At 39.1% G+C, this 17,844-nt stretch overlaps 1 protein-coding gene across 2 annotated transcripts in view; it reads left to right on the top strand.

The window, feature by feature from the left end:
• The window catches only part of kif18a (kinesin family member 18A), a 49,713-nt gene that overhangs the window by 24,010 nt on the left and 7,859 nt on the right, over positions 1 to 17,844 (top strand). For both annotated transcript variants that reach the window (XM_080302786.1, XM_026166449.2), the window contains exons 7-14: positions 7,363 to 7,539; positions 7,666 to 7,740; positions 7,847 to 7,947; positions 12,657 to 12,819; positions 13,283 to 13,447; positions 14,346 to 14,467; positions 14,565 to 14,854; positions 16,528 to 16,578. In XM_080302786.1, the coding sequence (XP_080158912.1) occupies positions 7,363 to 7,539; positions 7,666 to 7,740; positions 7,847 to 7,947; positions 12,657 to 12,819; positions 13,283 to 13,447; positions 14,346 to 14,467; positions 14,565 to 14,854; positions 16,528 to 16,578 (1,144 nt within the window). The remainder of the gene's footprint in view (positions 1 to 7,362; positions 7,540 to 7,665; positions 7,741 to 7,846; positions 7,948 to 12,656; positions 12,820 to 13,282; positions 13,448 to 14,345; positions 14,468 to 14,564; positions 14,855 to 16,527; positions 16,579 to 17,844) is intronic.

The following is a 17,844-nucleotide window of genomic DNA, read 5'->3' as shown; positions in this document are numbered from 1 at the left end:
GAGCTTTTTAACCAGCTGCTTAACGCCCTGCTTTTCCCACCATATAACTGCATTAGTAATTTCCATCCACCGTTTGCTCTTCCCGTTATATGCACTACAGCTAACGAGCCCTCGGGTGCAGTCATTTGTTTACATCTGGGTAGCACATCCCTACCTCTGAGTATCTCCTCTTTCAGAACCTGGTTGTACTGGACAGCATTTTTGTCTCAAGTGGTGAAACAAGTTTGCTGTTTCCACCTTTAGCAAGTATTGTGCTGCTTTGGAGGCTGTTGTAAAGGCATGGTGTTGCCATAGCAATGATATTGAGATATGGCATTTTTATATCGCATAAAGTTTATACTGGTATTACTGTGGACAATATAATATGCCACAGCCCATGGTGTAAGTATAAAGCTGTATGGGCCACATTGAATCCTAACTTTATTTGTTACAAATCAGTTTAATAGTAGCTTATTCTGACACTAAACAAAGAAATTAATACCGCCTAACAAATGGTGCATGTGGCGCAGGACACAGGATTGAGACCTTTGAGCTTGGGAAAGAGAGGAACTACTGAACAATTTTCAACTTAAGTGAGCTATACCAGCATTAACAATTATGCTTAGGATAGCATGCAAGCTAATGTTTTTTATTTGTTCGTTTTTACAGGCTTTTTTGTTATTTATAGTTTATGGGTGCTAAGTTTCCCTCTTCACTATAACAAAGTTAAGCATTATGTGTTCAGAGGCACAAAAAGTTGAAACGTTCACAAAACGACGTAGTTGGTGCAACAGTCACAGACAAACGTAACTAATGTTAAATGCTGTTTTAACTTACAGATAACACTAACCCATTGAAGTGTGTACAACTAAGTATATAGTGTACAAAATGAAGGTGTGCTAATAGACTTCTCTAAACTAGAACCACTAAGAGTATTTCATTAGTTTTGTTTAAAAATGTACAATTAATTTGTGAAACTGATATCTGGCAACTTTTTTTTTTTTTAAATAGAAATTTTGTGCAAGCATTACATTTAACACTGGATCTACATCTCTTTGGTTTAGCATTTCAGAGGAATATACTGAGAAAACACACTTTTTTTTATGACTTACCACCTTTAGCGAGTATTGTGCCAGGTATAAAAAAACTGGTATAAAAAAGTTACATTAAGGAGTATTTATAAAAATGTCTTCATTTGGAAACCGTAAATACAAATAAATAATACAATACAATTCAGTATTTTAAACAATACTATAATAACTAGCAAGACTAAAAGAAAATGCAGTTTATGTCATGTATAGTTTACTTCAACAGTTTTACATTCTGAGTTGGCTCTATTGACTTTACTTACGTAATCATCAACAACAGACTCTACAACAGTGTTAACAGGTATATTTATTTATAATGTTTATTTATAAGGTTTATATGTAGATGTCTCCATAAATAGAAACGGATACAGTGAACATAAAATATATTTCAGAAGGTCAAACTTTTAACCTTATTATTCCTTTGCTGTTCTGTATTTATAAGTGAAAAAAATAATGTTAAGATTTTTGTGGTTGTAGGTACATAAAGTTAACCAATAGTCTCTATATGAAACAGAGTGCCTGTGAAGTACAGAGTCAACTGAGTATTTGGGTATTATTTCATTCCAGTTGCATACATTAACCTGTCAAGCAGTGTTCTCGTTTTACACACAGTCTCAAGGGACGAGGCGTAAGCAGGCCACATGCATTTAGGAAGCGCTGTGCAGATCTACCACAGCCATATTGAAATGTGATCCAACTTCAACAGGTTACTTCATACTTGAGTTAAAGCAGTGTCCTTTCATGGGCGCTGTCCAGTTAGAGTCATACCATCCCACCATTTTTGAGTGTTGCAGTCATGCCTACAATGCCCAGCATTCGTTTCACATCCTGTCGCCATGGTTATTGGTGTTTCACTGTCTGCTGCTGGCAGATCAAGAATTCATGTTGTGGCCATTGTTTACAGGAAAGAATGTCCTCACTTGTGTCTGGGATGACATGCCATTTGTTTGAGTGAGAAGAATGTGTGTACTTGCATTTGGGCTGCTCAGTGTGTCATCTTCATGCTATGTTGCACAGAGGTTTTTGTTGTAAGTTGTTTGCCCTAGGCAATGTCCGAAGTAATTCAGATACATTTTACGATGCACCCTACTCTCCAGCTTGGCCTTCTATCTACACAAGGCCACTGTTTCGTGGTCATGAAAAGGGGACTTTCTGAAACTGTTGTAGAATATGGATATATTTGAAAGTTCATTTCTCGTAGAAGGGCAAAGCTAGGCTTTATTAAAGTGTTGACATGAGCCAGTTAGGGTATGTTGTAGCGGGGTACCTTACTATCAACCCTAGCTTTTTTTTTTTTTTTTTTTTTTTTTTCCATTTTTATTACAGAGAAGGTGCATCCTTTGTCAATTTTTAGCTTTTAGATATAAGGATATAATCAAATATGATCTAGTAGGGTTGGGCCATATCTTACCGTTCACGGTAATACCCGTATAATGTTAGGCAATGATAAGAAAATGAAATATTGCAATTAGAGCAGGGCGATATGGCCAAAAATATTTATCACGATATACATTTGAAAATTTGCGATAACGATATAACTGACGATATAATTGATGCGAGACAAAATACTCCACAACATTACTAGCGCAAAAAGACAACCTTCCATTAATTTTCACTTAAACAAGAAGCTGGTTTTTATGTACATTAAAGCTTTATAAAAATGTAACAGTGCAAATGCAAATTCCTTGCTGAAAGTTTAACCAAAAGGCATTTCCAGTAGAAATGGGCTGACATATCCTGAGCATAACCATATATAATATCCACTGAAGTTAAAAAGAGGTGCTTTGCAACATTAAACTGTAGTGTGCAGTACGTATTTTTTGGACCATAAGGCACATTGAGCTAAACAAAGCAGTTAGATAAATCAAACTTTATTAAACTCATTCTTCTTGCTTCCTCCACTTCTGTACCATTGATTCATTGATGTTGAATTCTCTGGCAGCTGCTCTATTCTGTCTTGTCTTAATGTTGGTTTAAAATGGAGCACTGTAACAAAAAATAATTTCCCCCAGGGATCAATAAAGTATTCTGATTCTGATTATTCCCATGTTGTTGCAGTATATTAATGACTAGCCTTGTATTGTGGATGGATTATCTCAGTTGTTCTCCTGACTGACGTTTGGTCCGTTTACAGCATCCTGCCATGCGATTGCATTTGTCTCTAACCATGAGGAACCTTAGTGTTCATCCTCCAGCTTCACTGTTTATGTTATGCTAACATAGCTGTGTCGCTAGCGATCACGTAGCACATCATTATATACCAGCTAGCCCAACTTCAGTAACCCTACAAACGTCACTGCTGTTTAGTTTCCTGCCTTCATTTATGTTGGAAGTGATAGTAGAGCTGTACGTTTGAATTTTTTCAGAAATCTCTCAGTCAGAACATGCTATATCATGCTTAGGTAACTAGCGAAACTAGCGAGCTAACTTCCGCTAGCTTCCTGCTAACTTCTAACTCTGTTAAATGTAATAAATTTTGTTTTCATGGATGCCTGGAAGTTAAACTGAATTGTTACACCTGGTAAAGCAGCAATGCTGATCGTTTTATTAAAGATGAAAGAATTTAGACAGTTAACTCTCAGTGATGCTGCAGTGTTTGTTTGACCTGAAGTGTACTGAGTTTAGGACCCAGATTACTCCCAGATTTAAGAGCATCTTAGTCCGACAAATACGACAATAACGACGGCCGCTTGCATGTTCTGCAAAAAAAATGTGCTTTGTTGTGTATCTGACGGACAAACACCAAACCAGTTCCACATCACTGAAGTTAAACCATTTTTACAAACCAATTCTGGTTCATCTGTTTCACTCAACAATCGGCCATGTGCGTATGAAAACAAAGGCACTGCGCATGCGCGTTTTACTCATATTCTATCGCGATATTTCATTTTCCTATCGTTGCCTAACATTATACCGGTATTACCGTGAACGGTATAATATGGCCCAGCCCTAATTGCAATAGAATATGGGTAAAACGCGGATGCGCAGTGCCTTTGTTTTGATATGCACATGGTGGAAAAAGCATGGCGGCGACAGAGAATGAGAAGGGTGAAAGCGGATTGATGAATGAAGCAGATGAACCAGAATTGGTTTGTAAGAATGCTGCAACTTCAGTGGTGTGGAACTGGTTCGGCTTTCGTCCGTCAGATACACAACTGGCCATTAAGGTGTCGCAGTTAAATACAACAAAATAAAACCAGTACTGGTACCATAACAAAGAAGATTTATTCATAACACACGCGAAAAGACCCAGGGAAATCAAGTTAACGATTAAAAAAAAAATAACGCTAAAAACCCTGAAAACCATTAATTTCACACCCGAGCCTCAACTCTCACGGCCCGGTACCAAACAATTCCGGTCCGGGGGTTGGGGGCCGCTGATGTAAAGCACGCCGCCACTGGACTCTATAGTGGTACAAATTTGATCTCTAGACTGATAGATAAGTAAATTACCAAATGTAAAATTGGTAAAGTTGACAAGGGATTATGCTGTGGGACAGGAACTGGGCTACGTCATTTCGTTGTAATGAAAGGAACTCGTAATGCTTCAGCACATCAAGACATTTTGGATAATTTCTTGTTCGCAACTTTATGGGAACTTTTCGGGGATGGTCCCTGTCTGTTTCAACATGACTGTGCACCAGTGTACAAAGCAAGGTCAATAAAGACATGGATGACTGACTTTGGTGTCGAAGAACTTGACTGCACAGAGTCCTGACCTCAACCTGCTAGAACACCTTTGAGATTAATAAGAGCGGAGGCATGCAACATCACTATCTCCCCTCACAGACGTACTTCTTGAAGAACAGTCCCGTAAATTCCCAATAAAAACATTTCTAAACCTTGTGGAAAACCTTCCCAGAAGAGTTGAAGCTGTAGCTGCAAAGATTAAGCCGACATATCATATTAAACCTTATGGATTAAGAATAGGATGTTACTCAAGTTCATATGCATGTAAAGGCAGACGAGGGAATACTTTTGGCAGTATAGTGTAGTTTAGCTTCTGCGACTCAGAGACACCTGTAGCAGCAATTGCTTGAAGTACTTGTTTTCTATATAAATTTATCGGTCTCACGTTATTTTGGAGGAATTTCGGTCCACTTGGCTTTTACGATGTCGCTTCAGTTTATTGAGGTTTGCAGACATTAATTTGTGCGCAACTCTCATAAGGTCAGTTTGGGCCAAGCTGTAGCTATTGGACAGGTGGCCTCACATTCGATTCAGGAATACTTTAGTTTATAGAAGTGTTCATGTTCGACTCAATGACTACAGAGCGCCCAGGTCTTGTGGCTACAAAACAATGCTGGACAGTTGGTATGAAATATTTGTGCTGATATGCCATGACTCTGTGTATTATGGCCAAACATTTCCACTTTAGTATAGTCTATTCAAAGCACATTGTTGCAGATGTCTTGCGCTGTGATCAGATGGGACTTTGCAAGCCTAATTGTGCTGCCACATTCTTTTTAGAGAGAAGATTCTTTCTCTTGGGAACTTTTCCAAATAAGCATTATTTTATTGTCTTTTTCAAATTGTACTGTCATGAATTTTAACATTTAACATGCATGTCAGGTCTCTGACCAGAGTTAACATGTCAAATGTGTGATTGGGAAATATCTTGAGTGTTTTCAGTGGAATGTTCGGAAATTCCCAGTTTGATTGGCAGCAACAGTTGCTTCTTTAATGTCATTATTGATTTTTTCCTCCTTGGCATTGTGTTAAGAAACACCTCACCTGCTAAGAAGATGTAAAACGTTTGCTTTTAGAGAGGTGCTCACATTTGCTGATGATCATTTAATCAAATGCATTGACTGGCAGCACCCAGCTGCTACTTACTGTTTTAATTCATACGGAAACTGTAAGGGTGGACTGTTTTTCGCGCACTGCTGCTGCATTTTCGTTTAGTTTTAAGTAAATAATGGTGAAGTGAATAATATGTCATGTGTTCTTGTTCATCTGAGGTTGTTATTAGCTAGTTTTAAGACCTAGCAAGAACCACATGATTTTTATTTAATTATGTGGCTGTACTTTTGTTGAACAATGACTATAATACCATTTTACCATTTTGTAGCACACCCAAGTGTAGTGGATGGGTAGCTCTCTATCAGAAGTGCAAAAAGTAACAGCTGCCCCCAGCTTTCTCTCCCAGCTCATGTCATTATTATGCACACATTACACTTTGCTTTGATACAACCTTTTTAACAGACCTCCACATATGGGATATGGATCGTCTCCACGTATCCCATGTAAGCAAACTTTTTCTTCAACTGTGTTTGTATGTGTTAAAGAAAAGAGATGGATCAATAGAGTGACTGGACCATGACTTTTTCTGAAGGATATTGTATTTTTAACAAGAAGAGCCTCGGCTAACTTTCCTGTTGTTTTGATATGTAAAAGGTGTTGGCTTGTTTCCAATCCTGCGAATGTGAATTTGGTGTTATTTCGTAGCTACTTGCAATGTTTAGATGAGTTCAGATTCTTATAGTCACCTATAAGTTGTGGTGATCATTTTGCACAGACTTAATAATAATGAAATAATGAAATTAAAACAAACGGTTGGAGTTTGGCTGACATATTACCTTCTAGATACTGACTTTGGAACAACTTTGAACTCCTGATCTTATTAAAACGGTGATTTTGTTTCCCCCCCAAAAGGCACGGTTATCCTGAAACTCCCAAGACCTGACATGAACAATGGCTGAATCCAGATGTTATCTTTTTTTTTCTTCCCAAAGAGAAGTGGAGGCACAGCTGTGGTCCCTAAAAGAGACCATTTTACACTCCTCTTGCTAACTCGTCTTTAATGTGACTTTCTGCAGTCCCAATGCTCACGAGACTCTGACTCACCTAAGCAGCTGTAGTTTATCTGCTGCCATTATTAAGACTTGAGCTATGTTCACAGACCAGCTGAGAAAGATTTCAAATCTAAAATGAACACTCCGTGCTGAATTTTGTTCCCTTTTAGGTTTATTGGTCCCCACCAGACAGTGAAATGTCAATAAGATTTTCTTGTGGCGGGTGTCCAGATGGAGATGCATCCTAGGGCAATTCCCATGAAGGGTTATTACTCTGCATAAAGTATAAATAAGGTTCAATCAGGTTTATTTTTTGTGTTGTTTTGTCTAATTAGTAAAAATCTCAATTCTGAGTTTGTTCCTTTTCTTTTTTTATTATCATTTTTTTAAGTAAGCACAAGCTTGGAGAGTTTCCTGTGTTTTCTGGATACTTGTCTATCTACATTATAAAGAAACCTAACCCTTTTTGTGCCAACCCTGATTTTTCTCATGTGTTTCAGAGTAAAAAGGCTCATATACCGTACAGAGACAGCAAGCTGACGCGGATACTTAAAGACTCCTTGGGAGGCAACTGCAGGACGGTTATGATTGCCAATGTTAGCCCCTCTTCCAAATCATATGATGACACCCATAATACCCTAAAGTATGCCAACAGGGCTAAGGAGATCAAGTCCTCGGTTAGTGTTCAAGTCATATTGTGTTATGGTCACCAGTTGTAATCCTAGCTGTGATTCTTGGACCATGAATATACAAAATGACATTATATTAGCCATCCGTTTTTCTCTCTACCTTTACCTTGACAGCTGAAGAGTAATGTTGTCAGCTTGGACAGTCACATTGGCCAGTATGCTGTGGTCTGTGAGAAGCAGCGGCAAGAGGTAAGACAAAATAACAAACAGGACAACTAATTACTTTGTATTTGGACAATCGGACATGGTCATGATAAGTCCTGACTGATATCAATGTTCTATTTAATCCCTAAAGATCATGCAGTTGAAGCAGAAACTAAAAGAATATGAGACGAAGAGCACGGGGGCTGGGGCTTTTAGCACAATCTCTTCCCAGAAGCAAGAAGAGTTCAAAAGGTAAGCAAGTCCATGAGCGTGACTCAGAGTGTAACTTGTTACTTTATGTGTCATAACCACTTTTATTGTAAAGCGTGTAACTGGAATGAAGACAATGATTCAGGCAGAGAGCTTGTGGCCTGCATTTGCTAATGTATCGGACAATAATGACGCATTATGTGGTTTTGTAAATGGTTCTGGCAGCTGTAGATCCATTAGATTCTATAAAGAAGTGGAACAGGGAACGTAAGGTGTAATTGGGTGTAGTGGGTCAGGTTGTATAATCAAGAATGATATCCCAATTTACAGCATTTTTAATGTGGCCCTTTGTCTTTGTTCATTGGCATTTGTGGTAGATTAAATATTATGAAATTAGCTTATAGCAATGAGCCTTTTATTAAATCTGCTCAGCAGCTTGAGAATATATTGAGCTGCTTGATTCAAGATTTATACTAAAACCATCACTTGATGGAATAAAATGAGGTCAGTGGCATAAATATGCTGTCTTGAATTGGTATGCATCGTACAAAGCCTTTATATGAGTTGCTAGATCTGCGTTATTTAATGTTTACATTCACTCAACTTTTAATCAGCGTTGGCTCCAAACTTATTGACAGCCTGTCAAAGAAGTCTCCAAGGAGGCATTCTGAAAACTTTGCAGACAGCACCCCACAATTCAAGAACCAACATGGCGTGTTATTTAAAAACAGCATGAGGATGTTCCAGTTTTTGTGTTTAACGAGTCTGGCTTTGAGTGTGGGCATATTTCAGTATCTTTGATCTAATGGCCAAATATAATAGCAGGCATGTTCAGCCATAACCCTGATGCCTTTGGCCTCTTTGAGTAGCTATGAAGTCTCCTCTGTGTTCAAAATGAAACCATTATTATAGACTTGTGAAATTTATTGCTCAGGACATGAGACTCATCACTGTTATTCTCCTATAGGGTGCAGTTCTAGTTTAAGAAGTCTTCTAGAAATAATGGTGCATGCTCGTTGTTATTTTATAATTTAATAAATAATAATAACATATTTTGTTTATTAGGCTATTAGGGTGGGCAGGTGTAGTGTATTCAGGTGGGTTTAGCTAATCTAGAGCTTTAAAAACAAAGCAAACCACCAAAAAACAACTTTAAATAGCACGCAGCATTGTTCAAAGATGAGGTATGAGTTAAGGTGACTACATCCCTACTAAATAGGCTATTAAATGACATGTAACGAGGATGGTCATTTCCACCTCCATGTGGGGTTTTTTTCCCTTGGACTCTACTAGAGTAGTTTTGCATCACCTACAGGCCTCCCTTTAAGCTCACTGTCTTCTGATTGGCTACTCCTGTCAAACAGAAGATTTTAACAATAGATAGGGATTCAGGTGCTCATAGTCAGGTAGGTGGGATGACCGTATGAAGGAAGCTCTTTTTGATGTCAGAAATATCCAGGAGTAGAAAAAATGTGAAACAAGTATTAGTCTGAAGCCTGAGCTTTTTATTAACGCAGGGATTGCTTGCACATGCACTGACTTTGGCCATCCACCATTAGCTCCACTTTAAAGACAGCCACTTTACAAAAGGTACCTTTGAACACCAGACCTCGGAATCACAGTTCTGCATGAACAGTCGAGCAGTTTTTATGTAGCTGTTGTCTTGCGGCCTGTTTTGCTCTGTGTATTTTCTGATAATTAATCTGGGGTTTTGTAGCCGATTAAGAAAAGTGGTGTTTAGTTGCAAGACATCACTGTCACCTTTCTCCAGTACTTCCGGAGGGTTTCTCAAGGCATTCCCAGTCCAAACAAGATTATCTAGAATTCCTAAAGCTTTGTTTGGGTTTGCCTTTGGATTTAATCGGAGACCCTAACAACCTCCACAGGCCCCTTTTTTAAGGAAAAGTGGCTGGTATTTAACTGCAGATGCATTCTGAATGTCTCCACCCCTCATCTCGTTCTTAAAGGAAGAACCATGTGACGAAAACTCCTTCTGGCACTTTGCATCTGTAATATCATTCATAGTGTCAGCACGTGGAGCTCCTGACAGTCAATTGCAAGACTCGTGTTACTTTATCTAACATACCAGTCTACCTGCCAGTCTCCCAAGCAAAATTCACCTCAGTGATAAACAAGAAGTAAAGATATTTGATTTCCTTCTTTTGGAGAGAAGCAAGTAGTTCCTAAATAAATCTGTGCTGTCTATCTTTTCCTAGCAGAGTGTAGAGGAACACACCCGAACTACTGTGAATGAAGCTAGTAAAATCCACATTTTAATTGTCTTTCAACGGTCACCAGTGACAATTTGTGAAATGATACAGGATGGATTTGTGACGGCAGAAAGTCTATGAAGAGCTTGTCCTCAAGTTTTTCCTAAACATTATCCCAAAGCTTAAATGCACTCTTAAACCAGGAGTGGCACTTTTCATGTATCGCACATGAAAACTGTTGCTAAAATAGGAGCAAAGTGACTTTGTTTGGCCCAAGGCAATCCTACATGCTTTGTATGCCGACATAATGTTGGTGTGCAGTGGCAAACACCAGCTGCTGTTTATTTATTTGTATGTGGCTCCATGCGTATATAATCACACTTAGGCCTTTAACAGAGTTTTTGAAAGCTGACCTGTCCACAATGTACTGAAAACAAAGTGTGTGAGCCAATGATAGCAGTCCTGCTAAATTCCTAATGAAATGAGTCCAGCCCACCTTGTTTCCCTGATCATTTTTACTTTTAAGCAGCTTGTTTTTGTTACTCCCATGAAATGCTGTCCCTTGAAATCTGCGCTTAGGCCTCCTGGAAAACTGTTACTTCCTGGAAAACAGCGCGTCTTCAGTGATGACCTCATGCTGCACTAGTGGGTATAACAAGTCCCATTAAAAAAACATTCCACCCAAATAGCCTTTTTTCCCTCCTCTTTACTGATATACCACTGGTTTAATTGTTGGGATTAAATGTGTAATGTATAGTGTAGGAAATGCATCAGAAAAAGACACAAATACACTTTCTCACAGCATTTAGAGAGAGTTCTTTATTTATTTTTATGGGCTTTTCCCCCCTTTGGATTAAATCTGCAATATTGTACTAGCAGATACAAGCAAATTTAACATCTGCAACATTTCCTCGTGATTATTTACCTTTACTCATCCCTGAACTCAGTGCAAAGGATATGCATTTTAATAATAATAATAATAATAATAATAATAATAATAATAATAGTGATCGACAGTGTGACAGCAATTAACTGAACTTTCAAAAGAAAGCAGAATAAGTAAAGGGCCCACTTGGCTCTACATTTAAAGTAACTAACTAAATATTTGTTATTATGTGAATTATGATTATTTCTATGCAGACATTTTATCTGTCGGGATTTGAAACTTTTGGCACTGGACAGTTTTGTATTCTGAGACATGGATAAAATTACACAAATATGCAGTTAGTTGGTGTCTCCTGGGACCAAGTTATGCTAGCGCTGATTAAAATTGCTATAATCCACATTAGATAGATTTCTTCTTTAATCTTGAGTCTCGAATGACAGCCGTGCCTCCAAAGCCTTTTTTTTTTTTTTTTTTTAATGAAATTATATATGCACATTTATTTATTTTAATTTGGAAAAAAAAATTTCACATCATCACCATCATTACATCTAGTAATCTTTCAGGCATTAAGCGGCATCTGTTGGGGTACTTGAGTTAGGGGTAGGGAGGGGGGCAAGGAAAAGCTGAATGAGTCTCCCTCCCACACATTTCATTCACTGGCATCAGAATTCACAACTCGCACAGTGAGAGGCTCTGAATAGAGGCTGCACGCTTCTCACACTATTAAAAATTCAGCAGTCTAGCAAGGCCACGACGTCTCCTACGTCACTGGAGTTGCATTGAAGAGTGCAGTCACATTTCAGCGACAGCTCTCCAGCCTTATTTACCTGCATACCTCTGCTATCTCTCCTCCTGAACTAGACAGCCCTTTGAATCCAACCTGGACATCACCTCAGCTCTAGTCCAGGAAGAAGCTAAGAAGATCTTACGGTCGCAGTGCAAACAGAAGTGGCATGTTGTGAAAGTTAATGATTCGTGTTAACATTATAAGAGATGGCTGTCATCAGATCATATACTTTCATTTATTAGCTGTATTATTGCATTTGCTAATGTATCGGACAATAATGATGCAGATTAGATGTGTTGTGAAAATATTACATATCTCGTGGCCTTTTAAGGAGCTATTAGAAACTTTTAAGATCTTTTGGCACTGCAATGTATTGATAGATTGATAGATTTGCCCCTTTACATGTTGCACACACAGCAGCTATTAATCACATTTGGCTCCAAACCCTCTGGTGGTGTTGTTTTATTGCACTGGATTATACTAAGAAGTGTTTCTAATATTTTGCCCCCATTCATCTATGTGAATCGGAGGGAACCAAAGCAACTTGCAGTGTAATATTTTCCCAAAGCTGCAGCGCCACGGCCTCAAAAATCACGAGCGTCTCTTTGACATTACCAGCAAAACTGAAACCTTTTAGCTTCACACTTGCATTGCAAGCTGTTATCACTCCTGTTATTGATTTTTTTTTTTTTTTTTTTTTTTTAAGGGCAAATCCACATTTGCCCATTAAAAGTATACATTACAAAGTATACACCTGCTCTGACTTTATGTAATTACACACCAAGTGGGTCAATTCATATTGCTTTTTAAAAAAAAAAAGTTTGGCATTTTAAGCTGAAGCTTCTAATGAAAAAGTCTCTGTCTCCAGGGTGTCAGAAACGCTGCGGCGAATCTTCTCGAGCCGAGCCCAAATCAGGCAAGAACAGCTGGATTTGGAGAGACAGCTGAAGGAGAATGAGCTGCGCCAGCGCTACAGTGAGGAGGACAACCTGCAGGTCCAATACCTCTGTGCCAAGGAAAAGACTGAGAAGGTAGCTGATGCTTACTCTGCTATCCACAGTTTTCATCATCCCTGCAGAAAAACAGCTGCTGACTCATCGTTTTACTTCTCCGCTCCCTGTAGTTGTCTCAGTCTCTCATTTACGCCACTACAGGAAAGGGTCACTGCTCATCAGTGCCTGGCTCTTTTCTGTCATGTGTGTGTGTACCAGTGTTATTCTCAGCTGTGATAGCATTTTAAATAGAAAAGAGAATTCTTAAGAAGTGTTTAGTACCACACCTGTGTACTTGACTATGTGCGTATGTTTTTAGTCTTTTATTTTATTCAAATTGTTGACCCAACTTGTTTCCGACATTGGCTCAAAACCAGAAAACCCCAAAAAAAACAGCTTGTTCGCAGCTATAATTATTCAGACCACGAACACAGTTAATGGTGTGTAATTCTAATACGAGCACAACACAATCCATGTTACCATTTGATGTGTTTTTCAACAGGCCACTTGTAAGCACGAGCGGAAGATTGCCAGCTTACGGACTCAGCAGCAACACATTTGCAAGCGTTTGAAGGAGGCAGAAACGCGTTTCCTGGAAAACGACGGCTGGCTTCACCGCGTCGAGAACGAGATTAGGTTGTTGAAGTCGAACGATCAAACCACAGAGGTGAGTTGAACTCGTTGGCCCGTTGTTTGTTTGTTTGTTTGTTTGTTTTTGGGGGGGGGGGGGGGGTGTTTTTTAACTGGCGGTACGAAAAGAGCAATTCACTGGCAAACATGAATCAACTTCTATCTTCCTTTAATTTGTTTATTTATTAAGTATTTCTGATCATTTTACGCAATCAAGATTGTTAATACTTGTCAGTCTTTGATCAGTAGAGCCAAATAGTAAGTAACACTACCTAATTACATAACTTGGAAGACAAGTGAGCACGATTATATGAAGAGAAAAACTTTACAATGTGGGTTACATCCGTCAAAACTCACTGCTTGGTGTTTTTTGTTTGTTTATTTTGGAAGGTGGGCTGTGTCTCTACTGGTGTCGTGACTGTCTTTGTTTTCTTCCCATCTGTTCTCCCAGTAATTAGAACCGTGCTCATTTTATTTCTCTAGCTCACTCGTGGATCACTGAAGAGAATAAATCAATACCCTTTACTCATCCCTCACACAGCAGCCAGTTACCTAAAACCATGTCCATGTTATTTTTTTCTGCTTTATCCTTTCTTCCAGGAACTGACCCAGAACTATGACGCATCCACCCGGTCAAATGTTCTCTCTGCTGTTGTTTCGTAGTTTCTTTACGTCAGAGTTCCCTTTTTTTTCTTTTTCTTTTTTTATTCCCCATCTTTTTCCCCTCCCTTTCCTTACCCCGAGTTGACAGCTTTTCTGGTGAAACATGGATGAACTTTGTGTCTTTTCCCTAGTATCCTAACCCCTCTGCCATCTTTTTTTTTTCTTGGTTCTTCTTTTTTCTTCTTCTAATTCTGCCCTCCAGAGTACTTATGTTAGAATGGCTTTTGACTTGTCACTTCTGCTGTCTGACCTCAATTCTCCCCTTGGTTTAGGTGTTAGAGAAGAAGCTACACTGCCACAGATTTGAGCTGCAGGTAAATGATCTCAAACAACACATCAAGCAGATGGTCAAGCTCACCAACCTGCAGGATCAGGAAAACAAGCGCATGCAAAAGTAGGTTGGGCCAGAGTGAATTCATTCTGAATTAAGTGAACTCTTACTGCGGCACACCCGGAGAAGTTTGAAAGATCGTTTTCCCGCTTCTTTTCAGAATGGTGAATATCTTGCTGCCAGCTTATAGTCGGCATTATTCTGCGCTGCGTGGTGCCGGGCTGACCACAGAAGCTGACGAGACGGACAACCAAGAACTCGAACACCTTGTGCTGAGGGAGAGGGGCGTGGTCTGGGCTGACCAGGAAGGGGCGGGGCCGCAGCAGAAAGGTGGAGGGATTTGTGTGGAGTCACAGGAGACAAATGAGGCAGGAAAAATTGGACTCCGCAGCGAGCTGGCACCTGTCCTCTCTTTCACACATCTGCAATACCACCAGAATAGCCCCTGCAGTAAGTCATCACACTTTTACCACCCTATTCACTCTTTGGCTACTAGGTTGCATACGTGAAGAGGAGGGCAAGTAATGCTAATGAACGTTAAATATGTTTGTTTTTAGTTCACCGGGGAATACAGAAATTATGAACAGCACAAAATCCAGTTGGAGAAATAAGGGGAGATACATTTACCCAGTTCTTCAGGTGTATTTGACAATCTCACTTCTACCAGAAGCAATCAAAGAGAGCAAGAGAGAAATAAAGAGAAGGGTTTTGATGCTAAATGAGCCTGTGTCAGTCATTTATGGGAGGAAAAGTTTTGTGTTATGAAAAGGAAGCTTCTAGGTTTTTTCATCCACATCTTGTTTGTAATTACCACAGCACCCCTTCAGTAAATCCATACAGGAGTTTTTTTTTTATGCCAGAAGAGTGTTGGGGTGTCTCAAGCTGGATTTACACTAATCAATCAAATAGCCAGTATCAGTTTATTGACTTAAGATACTAAGGTAAGTGCGGACATGTAACATCTGTGTGAAAGGTTTCCAGTTCAGTGCGTATCATTATATGAATACTAACCTTTAAAGAATTCAGTATATTGTGATTTTTAACGTAACATTGTCATTATTTAGTGTAACACATTTTGAAAAGGGGATGTAAGGTTCACATATGTTAATGCTTATCCCGTACCTCCCCAGTTTGTCTTACAATTGAGCGTATCCAGTGTTCGGATCACAAGTTCTTCTGACACCAAGTCTACATGTGTGACACCTAGAAGCAAGTTTTTATTACAGCATCAAATATAAAAATTCAGTTGTGCTATAAGGTAGTTTGGTAAGGGGGAGTGTTTATGGCATTAGTCCAGGTCTATTGTGTGTGGCGGGACCCACGAGACGGCACAGTTCATTTTTAACTGTCATCTCTGCATGACCTAGCAGCACTGGGCCCTCGTGACATATAAGCCATGACAGACAGTGGAGCATGAACTGAAGCCGGCCAACAATATTCACTTACTTTGATGGTTGTCTGTTGTTTGTCATGCAGTAAATTTTGACTTGGCTGTCTGCGCCGCTGCTTGCATGTTCAGTATCGTATTACTTTTCGTTTTTGGTGACTTTTAATGAAATACGTCGACAGTAAAAGGAGGAATCCGATCACTCGTGAATAGCGGCGTTGCAGCCTCTCTTGGGTTATAGTTTCGGTTGTAAATGATTATTAGGTGTTTTTGTACACACGCCAAAACACTTGAAGTTGTTCTTTGGGGAATTCATTATGAATAAAAGTTGGAGGTTTATGCCGCTATTGTTTTCCTGACTTCACATCTCTGCCACATTCGTGCATCATGCATTGGCTTTGACAAAGTTGTTTTTTAAAATGTTGTTTGTCCTGCACATTTTACGTTAGCCAGATTGCCTTTTTTTTTTTTCTTCCATGATAGAATCACGATTTGTTACTGACTGAACATCTGCGCTGCCTTCACAGAGAAAATTGGATAAGAAGCGCTCACAAATGTTTCACCTTCGTATTCTTCTTTGTCACGAATGCATTCAGTGAATCATCTCACTCAATTTTAAAATATATATCCATGTGATTTTACCAAAAAACTTGTGAAAATGTTACATTGTATGAAAGAAAATCTAAGAAAATTGATCCTGTAGTGTTTTAATGACACTTGAAAGTTTTATTCACAGGTTCAGAGAGGCACGCGAAAAGATTGTGCAATCCTTCTCCATCACCAAAAGGTAAGTCAGCTCTGCTCTCTGGTTAGTAATTACTCTAAAGTCCCTGCGTACTTGTTAATCCTACTCACTTTTAGTCATTCACCTATTTGTGCTCCCCCTCATCACCTTTTTACCATCAATTACTCAAACACAAATTAACAGACAGTTTTATGTATAACGGAAGCAGAAACCAGTTGGTAAAGTGTTTGTTTTTTTTAGGTTTTTTTTGTTGTTTTTTTTTATTAATTACCATGTAAACTGGAAATTGATGTGTTCGCCTTCATTTCTACCTTGCTGTGTTTAGCTGTGAAGAACTTGTTCAGAGCCATAAAATACACAATAAAAATCAGACACGTAATATAATGTGATTTATAGTTGCGCCGCTGACCCTCTGTCCCGGCCAAAAGTTGAATAATGAAATGAGCTGAATGCTCGCAAGCTGTTTTCTAGAGGGAACTCTGTACATGCAGAGCCTTTAGGGGAAAGTCACACAAAAATCTTTGTGAAATATGGCTGTTCAAATTGCCTGTAATGATATTTACTGCAGGTGGTCTACATTTCATTGAAACTTATTGTGGGAAATGTTACGTCTGAAGAAAATACTTCTGCCAGATGACCAGAGTTTCTTGAATGGAAATGAAATATGGAGGCATCAGGGAGTTTGTCACCACCTCTATTAAATTTCCCTGCAATATATTGTAATAAGCGAGCTCTGATAGTGCACCGACTTGTTTTTCTGATATAAAAGGCTCCACTCTCTGCTTGGTCTGTCTGACCATGACTAGTCTTTATACTTTGCTGGTCAAACAAGGTTTTATTGTTCTTTTTTCCATTTGCTCTTATTAGTTCCACATAGCAGCACCTTTTCCTGTCTGCACACATGCTGCATTTGTTTGACTTAAATGGACAACCTTTGCCTTTTAATGCTTTGTTAGACACAACCAGAAAACTGTGGGTACATCTAATGGAAAAACTCCAATGGATACAGTTATCTTTCTTAATTGAGTATATAACGATGCACATAGCAATGAACAAAAAACAGGAATTTTAGGTACATTAAAGTATCTCGAACCACTAAAGTCACTAATCCGTCAGTGCATACTCGCCAGATCCTTTGGGGCGTGGCTTGTTCTGGTGCATTACACAAACGGCCGATGGGATCAGGGTTTCGGGAGTCCCAGAGAATACTTGGACACTGTGTTGCATGTCTTCGGCTTTTCCTGATGTGGCAGGCTGTATTATTTTCCAGTACGCAGCGGTCATCTGGGAGCGTCGCTGCAAAGGGAG

The sequence above is a fragment of the Astatotilapia calliptera genome, chromosome 1 (genome assembly GCF_964374335.1).
Source record: "Astatotilapia calliptera chromosome 1, fAstCal68.1, whole genome shotgun sequence".
NCBI classification, from domain to species: Eukaryota; Metazoa; Chordata; class Actinopteri; order Cichliformes; family Cichlidae; genus Astatotilapia; species Astatotilapia calliptera.
The sequence above is the reverse complement of the archived record's forward strand: the minus strand, read 5'-3'. Positions and strand labels throughout refer to the sequence as shown.